Source organism: Eurosta solidaginis, chromosome 4, assembly GCF_040869045.1.
Source record: "Eurosta solidaginis isolate ZX-2024a chromosome 4, ASM4086904v1, whole genome shotgun sequence".
NCBI classification, from domain to species: domain Eukaryota; kingdom Metazoa; phylum Arthropoda; class Insecta; order Diptera; family Tephritidae; genus Eurosta; species Eurosta solidaginis.
The window spans coordinates 247,767,323-247,788,373 of record NC_090322.1 but is presented as its reverse complement, the minus strand read 5'-3'; the positions used below and the strand labels follow the sequence as shown (position 1 = coordinate 247,788,373).

Here is a 21,051-nt window from a genome sequence, read left to right as displayed (position 1 = left end):
GTCGGGTCAAGTTTTTGGAAGGATTATGTATTGAGGATTCAGATTGTAACAAATTGTCAGCAAGTCCTTGCAATAATAAGTCACTAAATGAACTAAATAGAATGAGAAATAATAGGCAATAAATAAAGATAAATAAAATAATTAAAAAAAAATTTAAGTTAAACGGTTTTATTGAGAACAATACTTACATTAAGTAATAATAATATTTAAAGCTGGGAAATAATTAGGTAGGTCCTAGGTATTAGTCATCACGCTCCTCGTCAAACTTGGGCGCGTGAAATTTCTAAAAATGTGAGGCATATCATACTCTTATTCAGGTTCAGTTGGTCTTATATATGACTATCAATAGAAATTTGACGCATCCAACGCTTTTATTTAATTGTCTTATCAACGCCCTAGATTAACGAGGAGTGTGATGACTAATTTGATTGGTTTATTGACGCAAAATATAAAAAAACTTTGTAAAATGGGTGTGACACCTTCCATATTAAGTAGAAGAAAATGTAAAAGTTCTGCAGGGCCCTTGGAATCTTGGCCGGAATACTGTTCGTGGTATTACACACATTGAAGCTCACAATTAGAAATACTATAATTTGTAGTTAGAAGATTAATTGACTTCGAGTAGGTCATTTGAAAGCATTTGGACGGATTCAAAGAGATACCGGAGTTCAGGCACCATTGGTGCAACTTATTAATATCATTCTGCAACATTAAGGCATCATCTGGCGTCTTAATGGCAGAAAATAGCTTTAAGTCATCGGCGTATAGCAAACACTTCGCGAATGAAAAGCAACTACTTACGTCATTAATAAATAATATAAATAAAAGTGGACCTAATACTCCCTTGGGGAACCCCAGAAGTGGCTACAAACGGACTAAACGATTGTCCATCAATGGAAACAACACACTGTCTGTTACTTAAATAAGACTTTATCCATAAAAGAAACGAAGAGTGGAAACCAAGGCAACCAAATTTTTTAATTAAAACATGGTGGATTTTGTCAAAAGCTTTTGAAAAGTCAGTATAAATGCAATCAGCCTGATAACCTGCAGAAAAAGATTCAACACAATATTCACTAAAAACAGCAAGATTAGAAACTGTTGATCTACCAGCGACAAAACCATGCTGGAAGGGAGATGTTAAAGACTTAACCGCAAAACTCAACTTGGCATTAACATCATGCTCAAAAATTTTGGAAATGGTAGAAAGTTTTGAAATAGGTCTGTAATTACGCACATCATTTTTGTTACCACTTTTAAAGACGGGGGTAATGGAGGTGAGCTTCCACTCGTCAGTGAACGTACCGGACGATAGAGATTTATTAAAAAATATTCTTAAAGGAAGAACTAGAGTCGGGCAGTTTTTTAACAGGACTGAAGAAAACCCATCAACGTCTGTTTGAGACGAAGATTTAAGTTTGAGAATAGCATTACTAATATCATCAGAAGAGAGATAGAGGGCACCAAAGTTTAGAGCAGTGTTAAGATTCGAGGAGGCATCAAACGATTGATAACTATCGTCGGCAGAAAAATTTGATTTAAAAAACTTCGCAAATAAGTTGGCTGTATCACCCGGGTGGAGCAACCTTTTTTGGACTTGATATAGCTCCAAAATGTTTTCGGATTCAATTTAATATTAGACTCGATTGTATGAATATAGTTGGTGTACAGAAGCTTATCCATATTTGATACCCATATCGTACAAACACATTCAAGGGTCACCCCTGGTTCACCTCTTTGGCGATATCTCGAAAAGGCGTCCACCTATAGAACTAAGGCCTACTCCCTTTTAAAATACTCATTAACACCTTTCATTTGATACCCATATCGTACAAACACATTCTAGAGTGACCTCTGGTCCACCCTTATGGCGATATCCCGAAATAGCGTCCACCTATGGAACTATGGCCCACTCTCTTTTAAAATACTCTTTAATACCTTCCATTTGAAACCCATGTCATACAAACACATTCCAGGGTTACCCTAGGTTCATTTTGCTAAATGGTGATTTCTCAGCTGAGTATGTAATGTTCAGTTACACCGGAACTTAGCCTTCCTTACTTGTTTTTAATTATTTTATTTTCAAGTTTTTAGTCTTTATTTATTGCCTATTATTTCTCATTCTATTTAGTTCATTTAGTGACTTATTATTGCAAGGACTTGCTGACAATTTGTTACAATCTGAATCCTCAATACATAATCCTTCCAAAGACTTGACCCGACTCTGCACCACGTATGCTCGAACTCCAAAATATTTTGATGTCACTTCTACCGGACTGTATGTAATATTTGTTCCAAATATGAGCCAAATCGGACCACAAATACGATTTTTTGAAATATTTCGATCCATGCGCCACCTAGCGGCGATTTTTTTTATTACTGCATTGTCATCGGGTTCTGAACAATATTCCAAGTTTAAAGCTTGTAGCTTATCGGGAAGTTACTTAAATTTCAACTACAAAAACGTGCGAGCCAGGCTGTCAAGTCAAGCTAAATAAAACCGTTTAAAAACGAACAGGCAATAACAGAAACAAAACTGCAGCAATTTTCTGCTGGAGGCGAGCCATATCGGAAACGCAAGATAAAATATAAAGACTTCGTATTTTTAATATTGTAACTTCATTTGAAAATGATAAACGCGAAAAGATTTATTTAATTACATGCTTGCTATTGCACACAATTTAAAATTTTGAGAAAAATTTAATGTTTTTTCTGTCGCGTGATTATTTTCTGAATTTTGACTTCTGAATTTTGCTTTCTGAAATTTGACTTCTGAATTTTCACTTCTGAATTTTGACTTCTGCAATTTCACTTCTGAAATTTGACTTCTGAAATTAGACTTCTGAGATTTGGCTTCTGAGTTTTGACCTCTGAATTTTGTGTTTCTGAATAAAGGGTTCTGACTAATGTTTTCTGAAAAAATTTGTTTCTGAGTTTTTGTTCTCTGAATTTATGGGGGCTGACTTCTGAATTTTGACTTCTGAAATTTGTCTTCTGGATTTTGAGTTCTGAATTTTGGTTTCTGAAATTTTGTTTCTGAATTTTGACTTCTGAATTTTGGCTTTCTGAAAAAAGGGTCCTGACTAATGTTTTGTGAAAAAATGTGTTTCTGAATTTTTGTTTTCTGCATTTATGGGAGGAACCGTCAGTAAGATCTTACTGGTCTCGATACTGAGGATCCTTGATGGGGTATATTAGGCAGCGTTTTTTGTTGCTCTTTGAGAAATACTGTCTCATTTGTCCAGTGAGCATGCTCGTTCGCCCTGAGTACATTATCTCCTCGGTACCTTCCCTCTTATAGAAAGAGCTCCTCTATCCACCACCTGAGGAGGCCCTGGAGATTGAATCGATATCCGCTCGGGAAACCTTTGGGCTTTTATTTGTTGATATCAGCGTAAAGCCTTCTATACACTACTTTGGCGTCACGGGAAGGGCTGTAAATTTTCCGAAAAACTTTTCTCTCGAACACTTCAAGGGCTATCCCAACCTCTTACGAACCGGTCTATAATTTCCAGCCATATATAATAATTGTACCATCGCGGTGTCGATGTCCGCTTACATTTATCTTCCCCAACATCACTTCAAAAATTGCAGGGCAGGTATACGCCCTGTTTGGAGCCTTCGGAGAGGTCCTCCCGAATCCTTACGGAGCTGTTCATGTTGCTCGGGATCATTTGGCAAAGCATTATAAACTTTACAGAAAACTCCAATTAAGACATAGCAGACAAACAACTCCTTTTCGCCATTTTCTGGCGCGCTGGAAAGCTTCGTACAACCACCACTATCTTCTGAGGAAATTCGAGGAAAACATTATTAGGACAAAAAACAGTATGAAAGATGGAATCGATAAATAACTTTTCTATATTGTCATGATGTGAAATAGCAAGAGTTGATTTAACACTTTCTTTGCCGATCTCCAGGATTGTAGGAAAAACTGCTCAGATTTTTGGACACACGGTTTTTGAATAGTCTTACAGAGATAGGAAAGGTGGAACTTTCGCTCCTACTTAAGCTCATATGTAAAAACAAGCTGTTTGTTAAAGCCGTCACCCGACTCTCACTGACAGCATTAATAGTGGACAAAAGCGATTACGATTGGAAGTGTGGTTCCTTACACGCCCTGTGAACTTAAACTTTTTGGGCGATCCTATTTAAGCCCTCTGACCTCTATCTAACCCAAAAAGCAGCGGAATTTATTACGTAGTAAACCCACCGTCATCCGAGCTGTGTGCTCACCGTGCGTGGTTGTTGGGCTTTCAAGGTTTTATTTATTAGCATTTCCTTAATCAGATTGGGCACTTCTGGAAGTACTTTTCTACATGGCACAGATTATTTTACTCAGACATGTTGTTCACATCCCATTCACATAATTTCAATTAGAACTTTATACTACAACCGTCCAGCAGCTATTTCCTTAAGGTAGTATAACCTTTCAGTTCAGAACCTTATAAGGATTCAAGATGCCATTGGGATCCAAAAGTTGTTTCATTTCACGCATTTTCTCAATCGCCGCAGGACTTTTACTATATTTTAAGTAATTTCGTTTCAAAAAACCAATGCCATGTTCAGCGCTAATGCTACCCTTTAACTGCGACGTAAATTCATAGACGAAGGGTTCAACGCATTTGTAGATCTCTGGTGTGAACTCCGGACATGTGATGTTCAAGTGCAAATTGGAATCGCCTGCAAAAGTATTTACAAAGAAAAATTTAGTTAATAACGATTTCACCTTCGAATTGTTACAAAAAAAAAACTGCACTCACCCAAATGCCCATAACCACAAACGCGGTTAGCCAAATGACCGACACGTTCCTTCATCACTTCAACAATGTGGTAGAACTCACGCAACGGCAATGATATATCATACTTAAAGCAAAACCCATCCTCGGCCAGCGCGACGGATACCAGTTCACGCAATTTCCAAATCTCCCTCATTTTACTCACTTCGCCGGTAATGGTGCCATCAAGAATTTGTCCTTTTTCTATACCATTTTCCAAGAAACGATTAAACTTTTCCATATCATGTTCGGCATTGCTGCCCGACGTCTCAATTAACATGTAAAACGGATAACCTTCAATTGGTGAGCTAGAAAGAGGAGGTTGGAGATTGTCAAGTTGGGCAGTAAGGAAATTTGGAAGTGTTTAAGCTTACTTGAGTTTGAAGTGAGAAACGCTGCAATCCAGTGATCCAGCATCTACTAGTTCGCAGGAGGAGAGAATTTCACCCAAAAATTGTCTGGCATTGCGGAAGTTCTTCAAAACGTCATCGAAGCTAGGTACACCTTGGAATAGAGAAAAGGATATATAATTAAAAATGTATGAACAGAGTAACGGCAAAGTAAAGGTATACAATGAGATAACGGGTTCAATTTTACTATATTCAACACTGGCAACACCCCAACATATCGACGGCTGGGCTTTGAATACTCTATTTCCGATATATGTAACATTGTGCTCAGAAAGTTTACCGCTCAACGCTGCTGGATGAAGCGACAGAAATTCATTTTTCATATGAACAATCCCAGTCAGAGACTGATATCGGTACTGGTGAATGCCCAATGGAAGACGGTTGAAAGGCAGGACGCTGACAATTTCTATGGCACAGAGAGAAACGTGGAGGTTAAAGACACAAGAACAGCAGAAGCGGGGGTTTATTGAAAATATCTCACAAGATGTGAAAACTAACAAGCCGCCCGCATACCAAACCTGAAGCTCTGATCAAGTCGGAAGCAATCAAGAGAGCGAAGAAAGCTCCTGGCGCTACTATTAAGTAAAGCAAACGGACTGGACAGCGCTTTGGGAAGCAGGGATCTAAGTCCCTGGGAACAAGCATAAGTAATGGTAATGATAAATGCCATCCACTTAACAAAGTTATAGACGATAACAGTATAAGAAACATTGTGAATGTTCTGTTGCCATCCCAACCACCCAGAGAAAATTAGCACGTCGCCCACGAAAGACCGCAACCATATCACAAAGAAGGGCTGAAACAAACTAGCCATAGCATGAAACCTAGAAAAGCCCCAGGGCAGGACGAAATATCTGCGGTGTCAATAAGGCTAACTGCAAATAACTGTCCAGAGCTTTTGATGCAAATATACAACATAAGTCTCGAAACAAGAATCATCCCCACCAGACGTAAAACCGTAATTTCTGACGCGATACCAGCAACAGAGGATGGGTTAGTCTTTGCCCACACCCACAGCATGCTTTTCGGAGAAAGCACTGAACAATAGATGGCATAGCAGGCCGGAAAAGCCATAAAGCAAGATCGATGGTCTGCGCGAGTTTTCTGAAGTATCAAACCTCTCTGACCCCGTTTCCCAGCGATTATGGCAGGCTGATAGATTGGCGTAAATTTTTCGATTATTTCCTTCGTCTTCTTCTTGTAGAGGTAAGAAGACTCCCCGAATGCTTTGGGGAAGTATTATCCATGTTGATGGTTCTTTGCGGATATTGACCCGGTCCGCTCCGGAAAATAGCACCAGCAAGGTACTAGCCCGACCATGGCGGGAACTAAGTGATATGAACACGTTGAATACTCTAGGTAATCCAGCCCTCTCCTGCTGTGAGGAGTTTGGACCTTCGCCAATTAGGTAAGGTTGATCATTGGGCTTATAAATTGTGCTTGCAGCCCCTTGAAAGGGCTGACGAGCCAATTTTATTTGTTTATCATGCCGGAGCAAAGTATATTTGGCGCCAGCAGTTATTAGCGCATTTTTAAAGACTCGATATATTTTCCGCAAGCCGACTATGACAAAGTGAGATTCCATTATCTCGGCTAAAGGACAAAACAGTCTCAGGACAAGGCGGCTGAGCATTTCAAAACGAGATGAGTAGAGGTCCCACGCCCGCTGGAAATAGTTACATTTTAATCAGACGCTTGACTTAATAATGCCTGAAAAGTTAGACGGATTTGAAACACAGAAAGGAAGACTAGGATCGCTGCATTGATGTTTTCTTTTTTTTGTTGGTCAAGGGATACGCACCCGTTGGAACAGTTATCCGCCATTTTTATACATCTTAATAACTCTGAATATGTTTTATATAGAACAATCATTTTTTGTATATGGGTCGTATAGATAGAGGTCTTTGAAATTTTGGAAATGTGGGTGGTGCCACTCGCGAGACACCATAAATTTTATTTTGGGTTCAGATCGGGTAGTTTTGGGAACATGTTGAAACTTTTTAGGATAACTCTTTGGATCCCTCCAGCTCATTTCCGAACTATGTTGGGAAACTATGTTTCGGAAATATTTCAAGATAGTTGCAGGATCAGTTCGGACTATTGCAAGACTGTATTGGTACTAGACCCCATACTTTCGGAATCGCGATAATTTAGAGACTGTTTTACCTCACGGATCATTTCGGTACTATTTTTGGATTGTCTTCATGGTCAGTTGAAAGATTTTTTTGAGAATGTTTCAGGGTTGTTGTCAAGATAACGGTGTTGTTTTCGCATTATTTTACCAGAACTTGGGAATCATTTTGGGATAAAATCGGGACCATTTCTGGATTGTTTTAAGATACATATAATGCCTATCCGGTTGCCGCCATGGTGTGGTGGTAGCCATGCTCCGCCTACAATACAGAAGGTCTTGGGTTCAAAAAGTTTTTCTGAGAGGGGTTTGGCAAACGCCCAGTGTGTTTCTTCCATGAAAACTTGCTCAGTGAAAATTCAACTGCCCTGCAGCTGCCGCTTTGAGTCAGTATAAAACATGTATGTCCTGTCCGCCCCGTCAATTTGTGGGAAAAAATAAAAAAAAAATTGGTAGAGAATCTCGGCGATAAGTCGGATCTTATGTTTTTTTATGGGGGCTATATCAAAACTATTTAGGGATTATTTCGGTGGCTCTACCAAATACTCCTCTGTCATCAACTGCATACTTACCCAAAAACGCCACATGCTGTGCTTGCGGCTGTGGTGCACACAATATGGATACCTTGGTCACAACTCCCAGCGTACCCTCTGAACCAATAAATAAATGCTTCAAATGATAGCCAGTGTTGTCCTTTTTGAAGTCAGACATCAAATCAAGAATCTCGCCGTTGGCCAATATCTGGAAATGCAAATAGAGCAAGTTTCAGTGAGCTGCACCCAAACCAAAAACTACAGACAAAACACACCGCTTCCACACCCAGCACGCTGCCATGTAAATTACCATAACGCAACACGCGCAGACCACCGGCATTTGTGGATACATTTCCCCCAATGTGACAGCTTGACTTAGCACCCAAATCGAGTGGCACCACCAACCCCGATTCTCTTGCCTTCAAATCCAAGTTCTCCAATATACAGCCCGCCTCACACGACGCGATGCCGGTAATCTCATCAATGTGTAGAATTTTGTCTAGATGTGTCAAAGACAAGACAATCTCATCACAAACTGGCACTGAACCGCCGACCAAACCAGTGTTGCCTCCCTGCGGACAAATGGCCAATTTACGTTCATTACAATATTTCAGTATGGCGGATACTTGCTCGGATGAATTGGGTTTCAATACCAGTTGACTATTACCTAAAAAAAGATTTGTTGTTATGAATAACTCGAACCTATAGAACTAACCCTTAAACCTCTTTCGACTCACCGCGCACAGCACGTAGGAAGTCAACATTGTAGCCCTGTAAGTCTTCCTGTAACATATGATTCCTACCAACAATGGATTCGAAAAAAGCCACATCTTTACCATCTAAAGTGCCATAATTGCCACGCTTCACATTATGTCGCACCTGCAATGAAAATTAGAGTGGCAGCGATATATGTACGTTTGTATGTTCCACCCGTTTCCAGTAAGCCAACTAAAAGAAGAAAATAGCGCTGAGAAGCCAAAAACCTACCCTAATGAGTTTTATCTTTGTATGAGCTCGAAGTGACTTTGTTTTTGCTTTCAGCCTAAAACAAGGAGTGCATGCGTGTTACTTACATCAATCATATAGATGAAGCGTTAGAAAGGCGTAGCTGGTACGTTGGTGTTGTTGAACTAATGTAACGAAATTATTGCCGAAACATATTGAATTCAAAAACATTACTACTCTAGGGGTTGTTCTACGGACACAACTTAGCACTTGGTTAGTTCTTCGAACTTTAAGTCTAGGTTAACAACCTGCAGGACTAGGAACTCGAATTTGAATTGATGCAGGTGGCCTGCTGAGTGAATGACCTAGCTCTTGTTGCTATTCGTACATAAAATAGCAAAGGTACTAAAACTTATTCTTAACAGCGAATCGCATACTCGTACTTCGATGCGATACTGTACTGTTTCTTGATACGCATATGTAGCTCCCCCAAGCAAAAAATTACTATACACCTTCGGATACGCTCCTTTTGGATCACTTACTGAATATTCCTAGGAGGGTAAGTGCACTGTACATGGAAAAGATGATTGGTGTGATGTGGAGACACATTGTATGTAGGACATGCATACGTATGCCGTGTTGATAAGTAAGATTTAACCTATTATAATATCTAGATCGAAGTTGCACCTAAAGAATGTGCCAATCCCTAGGAAGTATATTTTCTTCTACTGCAAGAACTGGGTATTGAACTCTGAGGGGGGTTTCACCGGGCATAACTCGGCATAATAACTTACCGAAGTGGGGTCGCAACAATCAATTGTCTGTTTGGGAGGCAACGTTACTGGGAACTTAATAGAAACTTTCAGCATTTCGTTTCGCTGACGAACAATTATTTTATGCGCCGTCAGAGTTTCTTTGTCCTTTCCCTGTGTGCTGTAACCTTACGATTTAAGGATTTAATTGCGACTCTATACTTTGGGGACGGTTGCATATGCATGGACGTTGAAGCAGAAAACATGACCGAACGTCACACCCAGGAGTTTAGGGTATTAGACAGTAGCTAACGCTATGATGTCTGCTTCCATTTGGGTTGCTGGTTGGTGAAACAAACGTTTTGACCTCCGAGCCTAGGTTAGGTTAGGTTGAACTGGACGGTCCAAGAGGACCTCACATAGACTGAATGAGTCCGTAGTGTTACCAGAAGTTTGTTTTGACGACCAAACTGAAAAACCATATCAAAAACCAGGATCTATGTTATAAAAAAAATCCGTCCTCTTGGCAAATACTCGAATCTTCCTAGGACTTAAGCCAATTGCTGCTTCTAGATCTGACAGCTGTATCACTCCTAATAGCTGGAGTCTTAGCCTGGAAAGTGCAGGGCACGAGCACAGAACGTACCCGATCGTTTCCTCCTCCAACCCGCCCTTCCTACATATGCTATCACTGACCAAGCCTAATTTAAAGGTATGTGACGCCAGAAGGCAGTGCCCAGTCAGAATACCCGTCATGAGTCTATAGTCCTCTCTTTTTAATGATAGAAGCAACTTTGTTAGTATAGGGTTGTAAGACCAACACATAATCTTCGACACTTTACAGCCCCGCGCTTGAACCCACACCTTTCCCGCTTGGTCGATCATGTGCACCTCTCGCCTTCGCTTAATCTCGCTCAGTCTAATTGGGACGTCTACGGAGCAAGCTTCAAGCGATGCACCTCCGAGCTTAGCTTCATTTTAAAATTTGTCCGATTAAGAATGAGGAGTATATGTGGGTAGCCAGATGCAAGTGTTAGCATCTGTATGCAGAAGTGTTAGCATCTCTCGCCTGGAAACTTACTTATAAGATTTTCTACGACTGAATTTGTATTGAAGAGCAAATGCAGAGTCCTGTCTGCGTTTAAATTGACGAGGATTATACAATTTTCATACGTGAGTAACGCACTGATTTTGGGGCTTGGATACCTTCCGTAAAACAAGTGTCTCAGGATCGTGTTCTATTGACATTGAAGCTATCGCAAATTCGGAAGTCCGACCTGGCGTTAAGCTTGGTCTCTTGTATCGCCACGATGTGTTATGCCTTTTCATAAAACCAGTTTTTCCCGTTATCGTCACAATTAAAACGTTTCAATTCAAATGTAAGTTTTTGAAATTCGACAGGGGGAAGGTCAGTACTCTGGAGAATCAGGGACAAGTGCGCTTAAGGGCCTGGAAAAGTTGACATAGACATAACACCACATTCATAACCACATTTTTACTTAATCATATAGATTGGCATCGGTTATAGGTGCCTTAACCTAAAAAATGTGATAATTTCATAAAAAAGAATAACATGCAAAAAATTAATGACAAATTGCACAATTAAAAAGTCACCTAGTCGTAACGAAATGAAATATTTATAGGTTATGGATATGGCGAAAAACCTAATCCCCATTGGTTGGCTATGGGTATTGTTATGGCCAGGGCGTTATGGTATGGCACCATTGACTAAAGGGCCAATTAATGGCGACTTATAACCATAACACCATAAACAGATAAAACAGCTGATCGAACCTACCTTATGGAAATCAATGTAATCGATTAATGCTGCTATACCATAACGCTAACGCCATAACCATACCATAGCCAACCAATTGGTTTTTGGTTTCTCGGCATATCCATAACCTAAAAATATTTGAGTTTATAAATTTAATAACTTTTTGTAGATTTTATTCATTGTTTTGGATACGTTATGACTAATAGACTTATTGTTTGTGGAATATGTTTGTAATTTTTTGCGTTTTCTTCATTTTTATGAAATTTTTACGATTTTTAGGTTAAATCACCATTAATCGATCACATTGGAGATGGTTATGGATATGGGTATGGTTACGACTATGGCGTTAGGGTTAAGGAAGTTTAATTAGCCCTTAAATGACATCAGTTATCGGTGCCCTAACCTAAAAATTGTGAAAATTTCTTAAAAATGAAGAAAACGCAAAAAATTGCATTTATTATTAATTAAATTCTCCAACTGAAATATTTTTAGGTTATGGATATGGCGAAACCCAAAAACCAATTGGTTGGCTATGATATGATTATGGCTTTAGCATTATGGTATGGCACCATTAATCGATTACATTGATTTCCATAAGGTTGGTTCGATCAGCTGTTTTATCTGGTTTCTGTTAAGTCAGCATTAACTGACCCTTTACTATGTACATTGACTTCCATAGGTTGGTTGGATCAGATGTTTTATACGGATATGGATATGGCAAGTTTGGAACTGGCCTTAAGGGCCTGGCAAAGTTTACATAGTCATAACGCCACAGTTATAACCATATTTTTATTTATCCATATCAAACATTTTCGTAAACGACTGGTATGTGGCATTATTGGCATATTTAAAAATATTTGCTCATATTTTCACTATTAAAAAATTTTATTAATGAACATTAATATGTAGTTTGATTTTCTTTAGACACATTTAAAAGTGAAGTTGGTTTGAAACACAAATGAGCAATTCATGGAAATTCAATATATTTATGGCGAACAAAGAAACAAACCTTTCTTCCATTCTCTGGCCATTCATTACAGCCATTCTCCGTATCAGCCTTACTTGACAGTTAGGTATGGCAACGGAAGAGTTCACAATGGTTGGGTACAAAAACTTGTAATCGGTTTTCCTAGCCCAAAGAATATGGCACCGATAAGGGCATCTGGTACATTGGACCGATGCCACATTTACACTGACAAAGGCGGGTTCATTCAAATATATATTTTTTTTCGCATAGCCCCTGCAGTACAAGACTCCAAGTTCGGGATAAGGTTCAACTGTTTTTGGGAGTGAAAGAATGAGGACAGTCCCAGCAGTACAAGGCTTTAGTTTCGGGAGTAGGTTCAACGTTTTTTTGGAGTAAGAGAATGAGGAGCAGTCCTGTTACGGAGCAAGAGTTGCTCCGCGTATGACATTTTTCGAGCGATACGGGGATAACTAGACTTCGGGTCATTGAAATGATAGCCGTTGGTCGAAGAAAAATCGCCAAGTCTTTCCTTTTCACACATTTGTAACTTTTCTCCCATAATGGCAGCACCAGTTCAAATATAAACAACAAAATTCACAAAACAAAAAATTTTTAATTTAATGCTAAATCAAATAAAAACAAAATAAAACTGACAAAAAACAATTTTTATTGTATTTTATGCTATTTTCTTCCGTTTAATTTTAGTTTAGTATAAGTTTTTTTTATTTAAGTGAACTTTATGCTGCATTTCATTTATTTCATTTTATATCTCTCTTTGTCATTTTTTTTTTTGGTAAATCAAAAATTATTCCAGACAATTATAAAATATAATATACAATTCGCAACTTAATTTTTCAATTATTTTATTTTATTTTTTTTTTTAATTAGAATGCATTAATTAATTTGTTTTATAAATTAAATACATTAATTATTTATTTTATATCATTTTTCTACATACAAATCGATGTATATACGAACCTGTGTCAATTCCGGAATGCCGGAAGCTTTGTATGCTCTGCAAAAAGATTTAACAACATTTGAACACGGTTTAAGAAATCCATTTGCTGACATTCTCTAAAAAAAGGAGAAATTTAGAGTAAATATTTTATAAGGAACAATAAGACTTCGAAGAAGAACCATGTGTATATTGTAGTTGTTTTTGATAGCGCAAAAACGCTTCCCTATGGTTTAGGGTATGTAAGTGACATGGGCAGCCATTTACTAGTTTTGAATAAGGATTAACCCAAACTGGCACCTTATGGTACTGGCACTACTGCGTGGAGAACGGTTTGTTATTTACTCCTTGAAACTTAGACCTTGTTTACATATAACGAGATTATCTGCACTTTCGTACTTAACTCCTAATCGTTAATTAATAACTAGATTTCCTATATAAATTTTCCCCTCGATAATCGGTAATTATGAACAAGGAACAAGCTTTAGAAATGCGCATTTATTATTATTTTAAATTTTTTTTTTTTCAAAGAAATAGTTCCACCTGTGGAGTGTAATCTTTAATTGGAAGCACAAAATAAAAGAGAATATCTCTGGCAGGGATACTTTTAACGTGCTTTATTTCAAAGTGACACTTTATTTGACAAATCACTGAACGGTTTCTTTCAAATAAAGTGCTTGTTAGCGTTAACCGAAGATGGTGAAAACGGCCCCTGAAATTGTTACCTTATATAGCGAGAAAGTTAAGATATAATGCATAGGTATAAAATGTTTGCATGCATAATCCTTTTTATTATATAAAAGTAGTATGACATTGAGATTTTAGTTCTGCTATTTTTAACACAGAGTTATTTTTTAACATAAAGTAAGAAGTAAAAAACATGATTAATTGCTACATTTATACGTGTTTCATTCATTTTCATTTAGGAATAAATCGTAAAAATAAAAATTATGTTATTATAAAGTATATGCGAAGCCCCATAGATAAAATGATTAATAAAATGAACATTGGTTTATATATTACATTTTTAAAATGAAAATCTCGTGCTAAAAAAGGAACAAAACCTAACTACATTTTTTTCATTTTCGTACTTAACTACACTCCCTTTTGTGAATCAGGATTTTGGGCATATTTTGAAAAAACTCCGGTACATCATTCTTTCATTATATGTCATTCGACTGCCTAGTTCACTGTCTTCCACTATTTGCAACATAACCTCAATTTAACCTGTCAAACTATATAGTAAACAATAGGGGGATTCATGTAACCTTAAAAATGGCTTATACAGTGTGTAAACGTATAAATTTATCTAGTGCGTAAACGAGCTGTCAAATTTTGTATGAAAAATCATTTCCACAATTTGTATAAATTTCCGCGCATATTTCATTGTGTAAACGCTGTAAACTTAAAGGAATGCAACCTTGCAGACATTACAGCAGGCATTTTCATCAGAAATCTCCAACATCAGCAAGTCATTTACAAGTAAATCTTAGTAAAGACGTTTTAGTTTGGATTTTTCACTTAATCTTGGCATTTTTTAATTAGTTAAATTTTTTTTTTTGTAATAATACAGCTGATAAAGAATTAAGTTTATCAAGAATATTACTAGGTGCGTTCATACAACAGTGTGTGTAAATGGATACAATTTTACACCTTATAAGTTTATATGCTTTAATGAGTCCCCCTAATGACCAGCAGCAGCAATTTATTTATTTTATCATTTTCATGACTGTCCAACATCCGTCAAATTTGACAGTTGGAAAACGCAGTGCTGCCACACGGCGAGAAACTTTCAATACAACGGCTCTGTTGAAATAACATTTGCCGTCATCCAGTCAGTTTTACAGCTCCGGCTCACGCCCAATTCTCACGGAGAATTTAGACTTGAGAAGCAGATGTCGATATTTTCGCACACGTAAATTGTGATAGGCAGATGTCACCGCTATTTTCATTCAAAAAGTAGGTTTATTGAAGGCAGCGTTGCCAAACTAATTACAAGTAATTAACAAATTATCTGGATCACAAATTGAGCCAGACTTCTATCTGGATTTATCTGGTTCAAATCGTTGTTGTTGCATTTACATGCAAATTATTTATCTGGCTCAGGCTCTTTGCCACCGGATGATGGCTATTAATACTGCTGTCAATACAAGACCACGCAACTGCAGCCAACTTCGTGCGATTTGTGTATTTGTTGACATTTTGCTTTTTCTTTTATACGCTCTTCTAATTGTAAATTTGTTTTGCTTTATTTGTTTAACAAAATTCTAATAAAGCCAATAATGTGTATTTAAATTGTGAAACCTTTTTGCAAAAAGCTTAGCTACCCTCAAAAATGTTATTTATTCATAGAATTTGGTGTAGTGCAATTGGAAATGAACACAAGTTAACTCTGGAAAGGGGACGCGCTTGCGTTTGTGTACAATTCGTGTGCGTGCGTGTGTTTCGTGCCGTCCAATTAATGTAACTCGAGGTTCCCTTGAATAGTTGAATATTTCGTCTTTATCCTCTTTTCGAATTAATTCGTTTCACGCACATAAATATGTGCATACATAAATTCTTTAAATTCCAGGATGGTCTATGAATTCGCACCACTGAACAATAGCAACACGGTAAGTAAATGCAACACACTTTGTCTTTCCATAAATAAACCTTCTAAAGTATTACTTTATGTATTTCGGTTGTATGACCGAGCGTTGGGCAATTAAATTGTAAAAGCCGTGTAAACACAAGCAACAGTTGATCGAAGAGCTGGAGTGGTGGTGGTTGTCAAGAGGAGATATATACGTTTGAATGTACGTCATTGCGTACAAGGCATTTTAAGTTTAAATTAATTAAGGCATGTGCAATGTAGCTGTAAGGTGGTTATTACCCTTAGCTAAACTGGAAACAATATTTTGGGCTGCAGCGTTGATGCTACTGACCTACCCTTATTTAGAAGTTTTTGGAATAACTCAAGTATTGCTGTTACAATGCTGAAAAAAAAATCTGCCCTTTGTAGTAGTTTGATGAATTATTAAAACCCTTTTATGCCGGTTTGGTGGACAAAAAATCGAACAGTGTTCAGTATTTAGTAGTGGAAAAGACCGGCGGATAGTGGGTGTAAACAGTTATGCCGGCGGTTTCTGATGCTGTACATGTTTCTTGCCCCATTCAGTTGATATTGTACTCAGTATCAATTATGGCTAAAGCAGCGACCATCTTGGGAGCTGAGTGCAGTGTTGTTGTTGTTGTAGTGATAAGATTTCTCCACGAAGGCTTTGGGGAGTGTTATCGATGTGATGATCCTTTGCCGGATACAGATCCGGTAGGCTCCGGTAACACAGTACCATTAAGGAGCTAGCCCGACAATCTCGGGAACGATATATATGGCCACATTAAACCTTCAGGCCATCCATCCCTCCCCATCCCCTAGTTCCATGAGGAGCTTGGGGTCGCCAGAGCCTCGTCTGTTAGTGAAACAGGATTCGCCACGGCTAGGTGAGTTTGACAATTGGGTTTGGAGAAGCTATATATTGCACTGACAACCTGAAAGGGTTGCGCTACACATCCCCTTGAATCTGGTATTTTAGTTACCTCTTACGACAGGCATACCTACCGCGGGTACAATCTAAGCCCCCTAACCTGCTAGGGCGAAGAATACTCCCTCAAAACTTTTGGATAGTGCCTTTACCACTACAAAAAGAGGGATCTTTTATTAATTTATTTTGCTGATTTTCGATATGGTGGATATCGATGGATATATTGGAAAATCGTTCCCATATGCTTCAGGGATCTTTCACTTTCCTTATATAAAGGGCTGTCGATCAATAGTTTAGTATGACATCTAAGAATCACACAGCCAACTCGTAGTATCGACCGGTTCCAATCACTTGAAACTTTTTTATTTTTCTACTACGTCGCAAACTTTACACTACAGATACTGCTTGATGCGGCGCGACCTCTCAGTGAAACGGTTTTTTACTACGTAGGGTTGACTATTCAGCATGTCATAGTGTGATTTGTCTTTTTGTGGTATACCCTAATGTGAAAATCATATTATTCGGGTATGTCTTATAAATGTGTATCGCAAATTCATTTAGCATATTCTACAGATAACAACAAATCTGAAGTGCAAGAATAACGAAATCTTTGCATATGTACTTCGAGATAAGAGTATTTTTATTTTACTTTTCATTTGAGTAGCTCTTGCCTATTAGAAACTCGAAACAGGACGCAGCTAATCCTCGCTGGATTCTTGCTATTGTTTTTGTACCCGCTAAAACTCTCCCGAAAATTTTAATGATATGAATTCGGTATGCTCTGGCTCAGTTTCGGTGGGAGTCATTTTTTTTGAACATTTTTTGAACTCATTTATATTGGCCTCACTTGTATTATGTACGACTTCAACAATTCCGAAATGGTATAGAAATAGTCCCGAAAACGTTCGCGAAATAATATCCAATTATTCCAAAGAGTTTAAAAAATAGTCCAAAAAGGTCCCCAAGTAGCCACGAAGCGTGATATTCAGGAAAAGATCCCGACCAGTTCAAATAGAGTTATAATGATTGATAAAACTATTTCTAAGGGAAGATGAGGTTCAGGTACAACTGCTTACTTTTCCACAACTTACGTCGAACTTCTAGATCCGTTCACAACCTATCAGTGATATAGGTCAAACAACTTTTATCGGGGGTTTATTAATCTTCAAATTTAATCATAATCCGTTTAGGCATTCTGGCGTGATTGAGTCACAAAGATAAACACCTGGCCATCACCACATGCGAATATCCAAACTTTAACTATTTAAATATTTATAAGATGTCAGCGGAGCAGATGGATTTGTATTTTCAAAACTGCGTATGTGTATATGCATATTAAGGTGTTCCTGATAAATACAATTTCCGATTCTTTTCCGTCTCACCCCTTCAGACGGTTATACCAACGACAAAAAGATCATATATAAATTTCAGTCCTCGATTGGAGACAATTACGGAGTGTCGCACAGGGGTCAAAGTTAAAATTTGTCTATGGAGTCCCAAACAAATTTAAATTTAATTTAACAGACGTTACAGTTCAGATTACGCTATGAAGATTGAGTGTTAAAATATGAAATTTAATCACTGTACTATACTCCTTTATCGATTCCAATCAGGATACGAATTTATACAAATACAAATACAAATATGTGATATCGCCAATTATATTATTATCGACATTGGGCATTATATAACAAAAACTTTATTTTCACTAAATAAGTATTCATAGAGGAATCGGGACAAAATAAATATCATTGATATTTTTAATCTTGGCATTACAATTTAAAGTGGTTGGATTGAAAAAAAAAAAACGGAAACAAGGACCACCCTAATATACACATATGATTGCATGTCATAATTAAATTTCCTTCAATACTCATCATCATCACCGCATCACCGTCAGATTTCTATATCTCCACAAGAATATATCTATCCAATACTCTAAAGGCCATCTCATCTCTTGCGACCATTGTTCATAATTCGCGAGACATACTTACATATATCATAGGACGGAAATGATAAGAGAACGATTGCTTGTTTTGTCGAGAGAAGAATCTACTTCTGAATTCACAAGCCAAAGAAGCACTTATGGGCAAGTGTCATTCTTGATTGGATTTATCGCATGCCTCTAGGTATTTTCGGTATCAACGCTGATTTGTAAATACTTGACAAAAATTTACGGCACTGTATTTCATATAAAAAATTCAAAAAAAATTTGTGTTTACACTTTTGCATGTTTTTCTTTGCAATAAAACCGCACAAACAACGTCACCAATTACGATTAAATTAATTTAGCACTTTCCCTCGCTGTATGTAGTACGTAAAAACCAAACAAAGGAAAATCAATTTGTCACACAGAAAATTCTTTTGATTTAAGTAGTTTAAATGCTTTCATTGATTAAAATTACCTTTTATTTCGAAAATGTTTACTTACTATAAGATTTAGCAGCAAAATTAAAATTTTTAATTTTTCTTCTAATCAAACACACAAGTCTGACCGCGTCAACGTCTTTATGCCAAACTACAGAAATTGAAGATACTTTGCACTACCAGCCGCAGTGTTTGTATTCGCCTTTTGCTAAGTCATCAACTGAATGTTCGAATGGACGTGTTTGTGAGCTCCTACCCATCTTTATATGCATATGAATTGGAGATAATGGAAGGCAGCAAAAAATTACAGTAGCAAGCACAAAAATAGTAGTGCCTTTTTTAAATCAGATTTTATCAATTTATTCATTTTCGGTATTTTAAGAAAACCCGTATATGAATTTTGTTACTAAAACTATGCAAACCAGTCGCAAAAACGTTTTCGAAAAAATTCTACGAAAATTTCGAACTTTTTATCTGAAGTTCTCTCAATTTTTAATATGCAATTTTGTAGCCCAACAAAGTATAAGTTCAAGGTCAAAATTCGCATTGTTTTTCGACAAATTTTTTCCGTAGTAGTTTTTCCTCCATACAAAGTATGAAAGTATTTTTTTTGTACGTAAGAGAATCTGAAACACCCTTCAGGAAAGAAATCATTACGAAATTTGAGAGACATATAACCATACATGTTAAATTCCAATTAGAATTAGCAATTGATGCAATTGGTTTATATTCTCTAATTCATTAAACAATTAGAAATAGTTCAACTAATTCCCATTAGATAATTGAGATTTTTATTCTAATGGTAAATCTAATTGCAATTAGTTGCCATTAGCAAAAAAAAATTGGGTTACCTTTACAATTAGAAATCTAATTGACTTCTGCTATGGCAATTAGATATTCAATTAGCTCGAATTAGCATCATTTATCTATATTTATTTACATCATTATTCGGTCACTTCAATAATTCTTTGAAAATAATTAATTCTAATTCGAGCTAATTGAATATCTAATTGCTTTAGCAGAAGTCAATTAGATTTCTAATTGTGAAGGTAAACCAATTTTTGTGCTAATGGCAACTAATTGCAATTAGATATACCATAGGAATAAAAATTTCAATTATCTAATGGGAATTAGCTGAACTAATTCTAATTATTTAATGAATTAGAGAATTTCGCAAATGAAGGTTAATTAGCAAACATTAGCATTATCTAATCATTACTTAACATCTATGCCTATAACTTGTAATTTGATGGGCTAATACCAATTTCACACAGAAACTTAATCGAATCACAATTTTGTTTAATGAAATAATGTATAGCGTTTTATTTTCTGAAACCTAAATAAATGTTAAAACCTTAATAGGGGTACTCCTACCTCAGATAACACAGGCCGACAGCATCTCAGACCCAGAAACCGAACTATATATTTTCGAAGAATTTTGATGCGATGAATCGAAGTCTGGCCTGAAAATTGCTCTATCAGCTCTGGTTTTCGAGATTTCCTCACCTAAAAGTGCAAAAAACACAGTTTTTGCCCATATTTGAGGTTATGTAGCCTTGCAGATGTTTTCTTTAACCAAAAATAAAGGATGGCATCTTTTAGGTTAGGATATCTCGAAAACCAGAGCAATTCTGAGGCCTGAGTTGGATTCAGCGCATCATAAACCTTCGGAAATATATAGTCTGGGTTCTGAGTCTGAATGTTGGTTAAATTTTGTCGGCCTAAGTAATTGTCAACTTTTATAGTGCATGAAAAGAACATAAATGGCTAACCCGTGTATCAGCTGATTTACACAAACGCGATGTCAATAATAATAAAATTTCATTAGCACTTATTGCCTCTATTTCAATTTTCTTCGCTAAAAATTTGTGAAGTTACGAAAATAAATTGTCCCGATCACTGGTTTAGCAGGGTT

General features: G+C 37.1%; 1 protein-coding gene and 1 long non-coding RNA gene across 4 annotated transcripts in view; one reads left to right on the top strand and one right to left on the bottom strand.

Annotated features, from left to right (window-relative positions):
• Positions 1-152: 152 nt before the first annotated feature.
• D2hgdh (D-2-hydroxyglutaric acid dehydrogenase) lies at positions 153-19,343 on the bottom strand. Of its 3 annotated transcripts, none has more exons than XM_067785524.1 (8): positions 19,175-19,343; positions 13,272-13,367; positions 8,590-8,731; positions 8,128-8,519; positions 7,892-8,060; positions 5,153-5,282; positions 4,764-5,086; positions 153-4,683 (listed from the first exon to the last, which is right to left on the bottom strand). In XM_067785524.1, exons 2-8 carry the CDS (start codon positions 13,362-13,364, stop codon positions 4,433-4,435), a joined length of 1,500 nt encoding a protein of 499 aa, XP_067641625.1. In that variant the 5' UTR covers positions 13,365-13,367; positions 19,175-19,343; the 3' UTR covers positions 153-4,432. The 3 variants fall into 3 exon arrangements, with proteins under 3 accessions (XP_067641625.1, XP_067641624.1, XP_067641626.1); XM_067785523.1 differs by having other exon boundaries at positions 19,201-19,343; XM_067785525.1 differs by lacking the exon at positions 13,272-13,367 and having other exon boundaries at positions 19,201-19,343.
• LOC137251243 (uncharacterized) overlaps positions 15,421-21,051 on the top strand; it is a 31,497-nt gene continuing 25,866 nt past the window's right edge. The window contains exon 1 of the long non-coding RNA XR_010953191.1: positions 15,421-15,860. This is a non-coding gene — a long non-coding RNA (uncharacterized lncRNA). The remainder of the gene's footprint in view (positions 15,861-21,051) is intronic.